Source organism: Onychostruthus taczanowskii, unplaced genomic scaffold (genome assembly GCF_017590055.1).
Source record: "Onychostruthus taczanowskii isolate IOZ18803 unplaced genomic scaffold, ASM1759005v1 scaffold20, whole genome shotgun sequence".
In the NCBI taxonomy this organism is placed as follows: domain Eukaryota; kingdom Metazoa; phylum Chordata; class Aves; order Passeriformes; family Passeridae; genus Onychostruthus; species Onychostruthus taczanowskii.
In genome coordinates, this window is record NW_024499240.1 from 11,187,652 (window position 1) to 11,198,916 (window position 11,265).

The 11,265-nt window shown below is 40.9% G+C and overlaps 2 protein-coding genes across 9 annotated transcripts; one reads left to right on the forward strand and one right to left on the reverse strand.

Annotated features, from left to right (window-relative positions):
* Nucleotides 1-163: 163 nt before the first annotated feature.
* NIF3L1 (NGG1 interacting factor 3 like 1) lies at nucleotides 164-6,152 on the reverse strand. 4 transcript variants are annotated; one of them, XM_041403626.1, is made up of 7 exons: nucleotides 6,124-6,152; nucleotides 5,413-5,841; nucleotides 4,597-4,759; nucleotides 3,994-4,120; nucleotides 3,494-3,632; nucleotides 2,141-2,224; nucleotides 164-1,251 (listed from the first exon to the last, which is right to left on the reverse strand). In XM_041403626.1, exons 2-7 carry the CDS (start codon nucleotides 5,831-5,833, stop codon nucleotides 1,067-1,069), a joined length of 1,119 nt encoding a protein of 372 aa, XP_041259560.1. In that variant the 5' UTR covers nucleotides 5,834-5,841; nucleotides 6,124-6,152; the 3' UTR covers nucleotides 164-1,066. The 4 variants fall into 4 exon arrangements, with proteins under 4 accessions (XP_041259560.1, XP_041259557.1, XP_041259558.1 ...); XM_041403623.1 differs by lacking the exon at nucleotides 6,124-6,152 and adding an exon at nucleotides 6,002-6,117; XM_041403624.1 differs by lacking the exon at nucleotides 6,124-6,152 and adding an exon at nucleotides 5,995-6,117.
* Nucleotides 6,153-6,193: 41 nt separating this feature from the next.
* Nucleotides 6,194-10,976, forward strand: PPIL3 (peptidylprolyl isomerase like 3). 5 transcript variants are annotated; one of them, XM_041403777.1, is made up of 7 exons: nucleotides 6,194-6,293; nucleotides 7,016-7,061; nucleotides 8,214-8,288; nucleotides 9,022-9,115; nucleotides 9,735-9,802; nucleotides 10,180-10,298; nucleotides 10,580-10,976. In XM_041403777.1, exons 2-7 carry the CDS (start codon nucleotides 7,059-7,061, stop codon nucleotides 10,704-10,706), a joined length of 486 nt encoding a protein of 161 aa, XP_041259711.1. In that variant the 5' UTR covers nucleotides 6,194-6,293; nucleotides 7,016-7,058; the 3' UTR covers nucleotides 10,707-10,976. The 5 variants fall into 5 exon arrangements, with proteins under 5 accessions (XP_041259711.1, XP_041259710.1, XP_041259714.1 ...); XM_041403776.1 differs by having other exon boundaries at nucleotides 6,248-6,386; XM_041403780.1 differs by having other exon boundaries at nucleotides 6,272-6,371.
* Nucleotides 10,977-11,265: the final 289 nt, after the last annotated feature.

Consider the following 11,265-nt stretch of genomic DNA (forward strand, 5'->3'; position numbering starts at 1 on the left):
ATAGAAGAAATTCCTTCTCACTTCTCAGCATATTGAGGTGCCTTCATGGTATTGGTAAGAATGATGACCTTTTTATAGCCTGGTAGCTTCACATAAACCAATCATCTCTTTCCACTTAAATACATTTAAGTGGAACAAGACATGCAATTATTAAATGGAGACATTGCTTGATGAGATACTTTTATTAACTTCAAAGGATAGAGCTAACATCTTTACACATTTCTAATGAAATATATTTACCATCCAGAGATGGTAGGGTATACAGCTGTGAGATTTTATTTTTTCTTTAAAAAAATGCCAACAGAAAAAACTAGCTTGGAAAACTAAACTCATTATCAGTGGTGAAAATACTACTTGTTCAGTTTTAGTAATCCTGTAATTAAAAGCCACAGTTACAGAAACTGTTTTTAAAAGAAAATAACAAAGGCACATGAATTTACAGCTTTGTTAAGGAATTGAGTTTCAACCTTACAAAGCTTTTTTGAATTGAGAATCTCTCTTTTGAAAATCCTTAAAGCTGCATTAGTGGTAGATAGTGCAATTGAATACTAGTACCAACAACTTGATTTGTGTTCTGTGTTTATTTGCATCTGAGTGGCGCCTTAGTACAACTGTTAATGCAAACAGTTGATCTCCATCCTTTCATTAACTACTATTTCTGAAATTTATTAGGTAAAATATCAGTGGCTTGCACTGACATGATTTGACATAACTGTAGTAGGGTAGAACTGCTGCCTAAGCTTAAATCTGGAGGTAAGTCAGGTTTTATATATTTTGCCCAAATCAATCCTGGAGTATCACGGTTATCAACTGTATCTAATAACCTTAAGCAGTAACAGTAAATTTTTCCAAGTACAGTCCAGTAATCAAGTAAATGAACCTTTGGTATTCCAAAACATTTATTTTTGTGACATGACAAAATATACTCCAGTCTTTGAGGGACCATATAGTACAAGCATTCTGTACTGGACCAGTTGAAAGCACCTTCATTAAGCTCTACAACTGGATAGGTCTGTGCAAGATAACACTATTGACTGAATTTTCTCTCTCTCTCCAATTTTTCCCCCTATGCCACCTGGAGAGGATCTCTGTCTTTCTCAGACACAATGATGTTGATTTTGTTCTGTAGGTGGATGGTGAGAGCGTCACGCAGCTCTGACAGGAAGCCTCGCTCAGTGTTACTGTGCTCGCACAGAATAACACTTATCCCATTGGCAACTGCATCCAGCACATCATGGTGGGACATCTCTCCTGCCATTTTGAGAAAGAAGTGTCATGGAGATCACAAATGGTACAGTTCAGGTAACCAGGTCTGCAGTGTATGGAGCATCTCAGCTAAAAGCCATGGTGATGTAATGGAATATAGGCCATAAGCAGAAATGCAACACCACCTGCTCAGTAGAAAATTGGAACATTCCTGCTCCAGGGTCCTTTGAAAGACTCAGCTGATAGCCCTGTATGCAGCTGAGTCTAACCACAGAAATTCCTTGCCATCTTTGAGTAGTTGTAAATTCTGCCAGTTTGGGCAGAAAATAAAAATGCTCAGAGTGGTCTGGAAGAGGATGGAGGAAAGGAGTTCTAGGTCAGCTCTGCAGGGCTACACATAACGGGGAGAAGGGGCAGCAATTAATTCCTATAGAATGTAAGGCAGCCTTCACATTGCTGAGCCATGGGGAATAGCTGTCTCAGTGCTGGAATAGAGAATAATGCACTAAGTGTCCCTTTAGCTAGACACACCTTCCTTTCTTTGGAAGGCTCTGTAGACTACATTATATTCTGTTTTGCATTAGGGAATTCTGTAAGGTATAGAGGAAATATATGTTGCCAGAGAAGAAACACACTGGAAGTTGCAACTCACTGACATCAGCACTGATTTTTTGTTGAAAAAAATGCTGTAAAGCAATGTTTTAATTCAAGTATCTTTCACTGTGCCACACTGCCAATTGATCCACGTTATTTCTACTTTAATGTTAGTTTGTCATTCCAATAACTAACTAATTGTTTCTCAATTATAAATAACAGGTCAAATTCTTTGTGGTCAAATTTTTCAACAGCCAGACAACCCTCTTATTTTTTACTGGGGTTTGTTTTTTTCTCTAATGACTATTTTTACAAAAATAATGAAACAGCAGTCTATTACCTGTGAGATAGAGGTCAGCTTCTGTTCCCTTCAGGACACTGCTCCCAGAACCAGCACACAGAGCAACTTTCTTCACTGGTGATTCTGCAGGATACAATGTGCCACAGTTAAACGCCTTCCCCTTTGTTGAGCCCTCACGTGTGTATTGCTAGGAATTGTTTCAATTAAGTACTACCTTGATTTTAGTCAATGTAAATTTGTTGGAGGAAGAGACACATCTGTCAGTGTGCAAGAGTCATGGGCCTATAACACCTCTGACAATACAGCAAAATCCTCTGTGATAGGTAGATTTTTTTCCAAGGGGCAGGAAATTTTGCAGAAAACTCTAGCACAGAGGCTGGCTGCTGGTGACCTTTCTCCTAGTGAGGTGTTAGTTAGGTTTCTGAAGTCTTTAATAGGCCACTGCTCTTTGCAGGACTCTTGTGTTCCACCACCATAGTTTTCAAACTAATGTTGCCACTAAGGCCTCTGAGATATAGTGGTTCCTAACTTTCAGCTCTCAGAAGGCCAGTCTTAATGCAAGCTGAAAGCTGCTCCATGCCAATAAAAACTGTCCATTTGCTGTGATTGCTAATTCCAAGTTATTACATATATGACAGTGACATGAATTTTTCATATATATTACATTCACTAAGGAGGACACACAACACAAACAGGGAGTTTTCAAAATCTGTTAAGGTTTTACAGTATGTTGCCTTACAATTACTGTTGATTTAAGTGGAGTCACACCACACCATAAAAAGGGCTTTGAAGTAGTTTGGGGATTTTTCAGTGCAACTGTCAGTCTGATAAGATTTCTGCCTCCTAAATTACAAAGAGCTCTCAGCAAATTTACTCTCACAAATTCTAGCAGCCGTGGTCCTTGGACTTTAAGATAGGTAGCTGGGATAAGAGGGTGTTTACTCCACATCTGACTAATGACCACACTGTTTGAGCTAGTTCACGTTCCTTCTGTGTGTTCTGTGTTCATAATGATACCATAAAGTGTCTTAAAGTGCTCTGAATTTTAACATTCAGTCACAAAAGGGATCCTACAATTAAACAGTACACCTTTGTGCCTGATATCCTGGGTAGGGAAAAAATTTAGCCTTTATACAAATTATAAAAAATTGTATCTTTCATTCAACTTGTACTGTCCTTCTTCACCACATCAACCAGTATAACACAGAATCCCATTAAGATACAGGTGAGATTCTTTTCATATGACTGTAAATTCTAAGATGCTGTTTCTTAACAGCGCTTCCTAGTTCTTGGAAGTGAAGCTGGTGAAGACAGCAGTGTTTCCCACTGTCATGCACACACTCCTGCTCCCTGTGTTCCTGCAGTGGCAGTCTGGCTCGCAGGCCCATTTACCGAGTGTCCTGCCCGCTCCCACGGCCACGCGGACGTGGGGGAGCCGCAGGTGCCCTTTGATACGCTCGACTGCGTCTGACAAGGAGATCGGCTCGCTCAGGGTGCACAGGCGTCCCATTCCAGTATGGGGAAGAAGAGGCTGAAAAAAAATTAAAACTGCTGTGAGAAAGCTGACTCCAGATGCTTGCATTGTTGACCACACGGTAACAGGATGAGTATATTGGGCTTGCAGGAACACCACTGAATTTTACAAAGATGTGATGTTCTTAAATGTAACATATGAACTACACGAGCTATTGGAACTGATTTAAGAATTAGTACAGGCCACATAGATATTTCATTCCTTTGAAGCTTCAACTTCAAATTCCCGTATGCCAGTATTTCAGAGCACTGAGGTAGCACTGGAAAGCTGTGATGCCACTGCCATGCATTTCAGTGTTTAAGGTACTCAGCTCACATAAGTAATACATTCACAGGAAGTATTTTTGTAATTTTGTTACCTTCTGTAGTAAGAGAATCTGAGTCTTGTGATAAAGAAGGCTGTTCTGGGACAATAATGCCACCACCTCCAGCAGTGCTTTCTGAGAGCAGTTCAGACTGACTCGTGTTTGTTCCTCACCTTCAACCCTGAGGAAAGACATGCCTGGTGCTTGTTAAGAAGCTAGATAAAATTGCAGCATTGTAATTATTATATTACAGCATTATAATTATTAATTTTGGAATTATAATTATTATTATTTTATTCCAGTGTCTGTCCTACTGCTGAGAAAGGAAAAAAAGGTAGCATTGTAATTTCAAGGCTAGACTTGTCTTGGAAGAAACAAATATGGGAATTTAACTCAACTGTCCCCATCAAATTTCCTGTTAATACTTCTTTAACACCCCTAATCTGTGTGATGTTAGACTTGATTTGCTATTACCATTTAGCATGACATAGATTGCCCAGAAAGGGACAATTATTCCTTAAGTTTCTTGTTCTGTTGCTGGAAAATTCAGCAGCAATGCACAGAGGAACAAAATTATTAGAACAGTAAAATACAATTACAGCAACTTATTGTTTCAAACAACAGGAAGAATACAACATTAGAGAGTGGAGCAGATACCTGACTGGGAGAGTAGTCAGACAAGAGATCTCTGGGATGTCTTTGATTTTGGACAGCACTGCATCCAGATGCTCAGCATCTGCACAGAATTCTACCCGGTGAGTGCCCTCAGCTGGAGAGCTTGGTGCAGTTGATGGATGTAGTGGGACAGAAGTACAAGTGCCTGAGAAAACAATGCAAGATTGCTGGTTTATAAAGCAGGGTCAAATCCTTTTTTTCTGACCAGAACTGAGGGCTTTTCATTCTCCTGTCTCCATTAAGCACAGTCTATTTTAAATCCAAAGAAGCTGACAGATATGTATTATTTGCCATTCTTAATGCCATCAGTTTTACCCTAAGGATTGTACAAAACCAAAAAAGAATTCCTAGCTTATATGACAGGCTGGAAAAGACACAGCTATTGTAACTTGTGAGCCATAATACAGGATAAAAATCGAAAATAATTTCACATCATTTAAATACTTTGCAAACATTGAGATCTTGTACTTTATAAATTAAAGGTGGTGATTTAAAGTCAGTGGTATCATTTCAACCACAGTGGACAGTAAATATGTTCCACCAGTTCCAGATACATACAACAGCAGATAGAGTCTTGCATCTGAAAATATCCTCTTGCATTTGTTATCTGGTATATGCCATCAAGATAAATGTCCTAAAATGTATTTAAATGTTACAGTACCATAAAAACATTAGGAAAAATAAAAACAGTCCTCAAATCACACCTGTAAAAGCTGGAAGGCAAATGATTAAAGATCCCATCTAAAACAACATACATTTTTAATAATTTTAATTTGTTTGTTCTTAACAGAACCTCACCGAGTCCCTTTGTTAGCCAGTTATTAACTCCATGAGGTATGGCATCGTACGCCGTATGCGGAGAATAAATCCCGATTCTGTTCTCCAAGGCTCGGATCACCAGCCGTTCCTTCCATGTTTTCCACGTTACTCGCTTGAGTGGTGCGAATATAGGAGGGTGGTAAGAAAGAACGAGGTCTGCTTTCTTCTGCACTGCCTCTTCCATCACCTCCTCAGTGAGGTCGTTAGTGAGGAAAAGCGTGTTCACAGTGTGGGGAGGACTTGGTTCCACCAGTAATCCCACATTGTCCCAGCTTTCAGCCAGAGCGGGGGATGCGAAGTCATTCAGGGCAGAAACGAGCTCCCCGAGGTTCATGAGGGCGCGTACAGGCGGGCGGCCCAAGGCACAGACGCGGTGGAGAGGCGGGCGGAGCAGCGGCATGAGGGGACCTGTGCGGGGCAAACACAGGCCGCCGTGAGCCTCGGGACCCCACCGCCCAAACAGCAGCCACGGCCGCTCGGGCTGCGGACGCCCACCCCCGGCACCACCCGCTACCGAGCGCTCTCCCCACCCCGGGCTCCCGCGGTCCCGCCCCACGCTGCCCTGCACCAAACGCGCGGAGCTCAAGCTCCATCGCCTTTCCCGCGGCACATCCGACCCGCAGAGCCCGGCCCCACAGGCGTTCGCTCCTCGGCGGCCTCGGGGCACAGCCGAGCCGGCACCGCGCTCACCTCCCGCCAGAGCAGGGCCGACGCTGCGGGGCGGGACCTGCGCTCGGCCCCGCCGCTTCCGCCGCGCTCAGCGGCGCCCGTCACTCCGTAACGCCGGGAGTGAGCTGAGGTCCGCGGGAGAGCCGCCGCTTTCTCCCCGGCGGGGGCTGGGTCTCCATCAGCCCCGGCAGGTTAAGGCATTCTCCGAGCGAGGCGGGCGGGCGGTGCTGCCGGGCAGGGGCTCGCCGGTGGAGGAGCCCGCCTGTTCTGTGCGCGGCGTTTCGGTAGCGGTACCTGGGGCACCGAGGGAGCGGTAGCTCCGGCTGCCGTGGGTGACGGGGAGCCGGGGGCAGGTGGGGACTCGGGGCCGGGGCTGCACCGGCGAGGGCGGGTGAATAGAGGAGCCATTACCGCGTAAGTCTTTCGACTTCTACACAGCCGCGGTTTTATTGCCGGCATTCTAAACACTTTATTTGAAAGTATTACAAAGATTTTAAAAGTCTGATTGGGTGTAGGTACGTGTCTGTTGCAGGCACTCACAGCTGTCACGAGTTGGCCCTAAATCACGCTTCTGTTAGGTACTGGCCTGTAGCTGTTACCTGTGAATTTCTGCCATCTACTATTCTGCCAGCTGCCATAATACTTGCAAAAACTGATTGCTTAACATAAATTTTCATCCTAGGAAAGAGTGGGTTTTTCCCTCTTCCCAGTTCTCTAAGTGGTCTTTTTCTAGTCATTTTTCATTCTTTATATGCTGTGTAGTTGCTTAATGCAAAAATTTAGCCACAGTCACTGGAATGGCACCGTAGAACTGTGTGGTGTAAAAGCATGTAACCAGCAAATATTTTAGAATCAAAACCAAATGAGGCTTGGCAGGAAAAAGCCCAACAAGCTTCTTATGTTATGTTTACAGGAAATTGCTGTATAGAAGGCTACCTCAGATTTGATAAGCAGGCATGGTAAGAATAAAAGCACATTTTATATGGTTTCTGAAATGGTCATCTTTTGGAAAGTGAATAGCTGCTCTCCATCTCAAAGGATTACACGTTTTACTCTGATGCTGTGAGGAATTTGTCATGAAAAGTTCAGGGTTTTCATTTCAAAATTATAAAAAGATACTGTGAAAAGGAAAAGAGGTTGATTTACATCAGTCTAAAACCTAATTATGCTTTCATTTTAGAGATCTCAGATTTTAATGCTACTTTGGCAAGTACTTGATAATATAGTTTGGTTTCTTTTGCCACAGAAGCATTAGTGTATTTGCAAGAACATACCTCTGCTTCAGCATATGTAAACTTCTGCGCTCATGGTCTTTTAAAAGTTTAGCAATTCGAGAAATAGAGATAAGACTATATATGTCTTAAACTGATTATACACCTTCTATAGCATCTTCATGAGCATTGTGGACAGCTGTCTTCTTTACTTCTGTACTTCTGGAGCAGTATGCCGGTATCACCATGATGCTGATTTTTATTAGTTTTACTGCAGGGTTATCCCCACAGTAATTGTTTTTGCATAGTTTAGCACTTTCCATAGAAGCACTGTTATATATATGGCCTGTAGAGATAAATTTGCTTAGGTCACTGGGTAACTGATTTTAAATTTTATGAAGGTAACTTATAAATTCTTAAGAAGAGTAAGCTAATTTATAGATTTATTGTCTGTGAAGGCACATTATATATGCTGGAATTCAGAACTAGCCTTATTAATCAAAAGTTTGCAGCCATTAGTTGCTCCTCTAGTTGTAAAGCAGTGAGGTGTGTGTACCATCCAAAATAGATACAATCTTGATTCTTCACCTTTACTTTCAAGTGACTGAGTAGGTGCTGTTTGCAAATGAATAATGTATTTCTGGAGTGTAACAGCATGCAACAGGTACTGCATTTCTGTAGCAAACTTGATTTGTCCTGAAACTAAATGAAACCGAGTACTTTCTGGTGATTTTACTGGAAATGCAGATTGGTTGTGACAGTAGCCTTTCTTATGGCCAAATGTTGAAACAGTGGTTATATGCAGTGCAAACTTGCTTATGTTCTTGATGGGGCTGGGAAATAAAACAGTGTCTGTTAGTATTTTATTGCTGATTTAATTATTTTCTGCATTTTGCTCAGGCTGTCACGCTGCATACTGATGTGGGGGATATTAAAATTGAACTGTTCTGTGAGCGTACTCCAAAGACTTGTGAAGTAAGTCACGTACCAGGATAGGATTGCCTAGTGGTGAAACAAAGCAGTAGAAATAGGTGAAGTGGCTTTTGCAATTTCACCTTTTCATGTAATGGAGTATCAACACTTTAAGCTGGTGCAGTGTCTGTTCCACTCATGGAACTTGTGCACTCTGTCATACTGCCTGGAGTTTCATGCCTGTTTTTCACTTGATAAGGTTTAATTAAGGGGTGCTTCTTTTGAAGTTCCAGCATTTCCCAAAGTGTGCTTTGCTTTTCAGGGGAAATACAGCACCTAGTGTGAGATTCCCAAATTTCCATGGGTTTACTCATACCCTCACAGACTTGATTTTATTTTGAAAGAGTGAGACTCACTCACAGTTTGTCAGGGAGCCCAGTTTTGAATTTTTGCAATAAACTGAATTGAAGTAAATTTCATTTATTTTCATGAAAAAGCTGAGTCATTAAGTTATTGATTACAAAATTACACATGCCAAATAAAATTGTTGAATGGGCATGATACTTGAGAGCATGTCTTAGGCTTCTTGTTTGTTCCTCATGTCAGACAGCCTTGCACTGAAAGCTTTTTCTTTGTGTGTGACACTATCAAAGGAGTTTATTAGCTATGATTTGTTTATGACTACTCTGCAGCACTACTCTGTGGAATTCGCATGGTCACAAAGCTAAGCTGTCATTTTAGTAAGATAATACAAATTTTCAGTTGTTTGTTAATACGATTTGTTTGATTTTTGTAGAATTTCCTGGCTCTTTGTGCTAGTAACTACTACAATGGATGCGTATTTCACCGAAATATAAAGGGCTTCATGGTTCAGACAGGGGATCCATTAGGTAAATTCTTCTGTCTGGGTCTTTCTTTGGAAAAAATGTACATAAAAATAAAATGTAAGGAAATAAAAAGCAATTATGAGTATTAAAACCAAAATGTAAGTAAAGAAAAAATAAAAGAGTTATTGTATTATTGATAAGAGTTTTTTATGAAATTATTTTTTGTGGTGGGCTTCCAGAAGTGCAGGCATTACCACAGTTTTAAGTAATCATGCATTCTACAAACTTGAGTTTTACCAGCTGTTTCCACTAAATATGATGGTTCTGTTGACTAAATTAGAAGCAGATGCTACTGTGCTTTGTGTGGTTTCTGCCTGAAAGGCTGAGTGTAAAGCATTTGGGGAAGATGTCCCAGACAAGTGTCAGCTTTTGGGAGAAAAGCTGATTCAGCTGTGTCTATTCATGCTCATACTGAATTTAATTTGAGGATATGTCAGTGTTTTGTTCTGCTGCTTATTAGGTTCCTTATATAGAGTTATGTCTTAGTGCAGTGTCAAGAGCCTGCTTTAAACTAATTGCAGGCTGTCTAGGGCCTTTGTTGTAAAATGCTGTAACAGAACTTAATTTCTGGATTTTTCAGTCTGAAAATCCAGTAATTTCTACTGTGGTGCTTCTTTGTCAGGCACTGGGAAAGGAGGTAACAGCATCTGGGGCAAGAAATTTGAAGATGAGTTCAGTGAATATCTAAAGGTATTCTCAATATGCACTTGTGTTTTTATTTGAATTTTCTCTACAATAATTTCCTCTTGCTTGGAGAACAATAGCTTATTATTAAAATAGCAACAGGCATTTCTGTGCTTGGCAAGTAAGATTTGAGGGTTTACATCATGCAAAACAGAAGTAAAAAGAATTTCTGACAACATTTTTCATGCACTGAAGGCAAGCGGTTTATCACTGTAAGAGCCATTCTGAGGAGCTAATTGCTGATTGTGATAGAATATATTAGCAACCAAGATTTGTTCTTAATAATGGTATTGAGGAAGAGCTCTAAGTCATAGAGCACTTTGCCCAGGTTAGTTCTGGTTTCACAGATGTGCATTCATGCTGAGGTTTTTCCCCTTGTTCAGCACAGTGTCCGTGGGGTAGTTTCCATGGCAAACAATGGTCCCAACACCAATGGATCACAGTTCTTCATCACTTATGGCAAACAGCCACACCTGGACATGAAGTACACGGTGTTTGGAAAGTAAGTGATTCAACTGCATGCCTCTGTCAGAGTGTGTGAGGGATCTGAGTATTTCAGGGCACGTGCACATGCTTGAACTTCTTCTCGGAGTCTGTCATGGATGCTCAGTATTTCCTTTCAAAATACATTATTTGCCACATAAAATGTTTTGGTTGTCTTATTTTGTAATCATATGCTTGCAAAGTCCTTGCCTTGTGATACTTGACTGTAAAGTGTTTTGGGATGACTGTGAAGTTTAAATCATTAGAAGGCAATTTCCAGCACTTGTGTTTTTCTTACAGAGTTATTGATGGCTTGGAGACCCTGGATGAGCTGGAGAAGTTGCCTGTGAATGAGAAAACCTATCGACCTCTTAATGATGTTCGCATTAAAGACATTACAATTCATGCCAACCCTTTTGCTCTGTAGCCACAGAATGCTGCAACACATTCTTCAGAGACTGGTCAGATAATTCCCAGATTATAGGGTTTAAAGAGCCATCAAAAAGGGTTACTTCATCTGGATCATATCTTTGCTTATTGAATGCAGAATTTTCAGGGGCTTTAACATTGTTTGGGAGTTGTCACAGAGAAGTCTTCTGCTTCAGAAGCCAGGTTTTCCAGAGTATCTTCTAGCATTTTGATTTTTAAGCATTGTTTTTTATGCTTGTACAATAAAACTTTAATTTTTTTTCCTAATCTTTGGTTTTTGTACTATCTTTCTGAGTGATGTTATGTTAAAGCAATGTCCTTTGCTGTAATTTCATGCTACCAGTTTTGTGAAACTTTCTCATAAAGTGTTATCTTCCTTACTCAGTTTTCTCAAAAGAGTAAAGATATGCAATTTTTTCCCCTAGGTGAGAGCAGTGTCATAAATAGATGAAACCTTTCCCTCCCAGAAGATTAAAGAACATGTTTAGAGGAGTGTTTGCTCTCGTGCTGCTGTGTTGGAATGGTAACGTCTTTACCTTGCCAAAAGATAGATGGGA

What these genes read in the sequence shown, in the direction of transcription:
- NIF3L1 (XM_041403623.1), bottom strand. Translation starts at nt 6,026, where the DNA reads ATGGAGCTTGAGCTCCGCGCGTTTG. An exon ending in CTGGCTAACAAAGGGACTCG is followed by an intron (nt 4,760 to 5,412) that starts GTGAGGTTCTGT and finishes TTGTTTTCTCAG; the next exon opens with GCACTTGTACTTCTGTCCCA. An exon ending in GGGAGCGGGCAGGACACTCG is followed by an intron (nt 2,225 to 3,493) that starts GTAAATGGGCCT and finishes TGTATCCTGCAG; the next exon opens with AATCACCAGTGAAGAAAGTT.
- PPIL3 (XM_041403777.1), top strand. An exon ending in AGTTCAGTGAATATCTAAAG is followed by an intron (nt 9,803 to 10,179) that starts GTATTCTCAATA and finishes CCCCTTGTTCAG; the next exon opens with CACAGTGTCCGTGGGGTAGT. An exon ending in AAGTACACGGTGTTTGGAAA is followed by an intron (nt 10,299 to 10,579) that starts GTAAGTGATTCA and finishes TTTTTCTTACAG; the next exon opens with AGTTATTGATGGCTTGGAGA.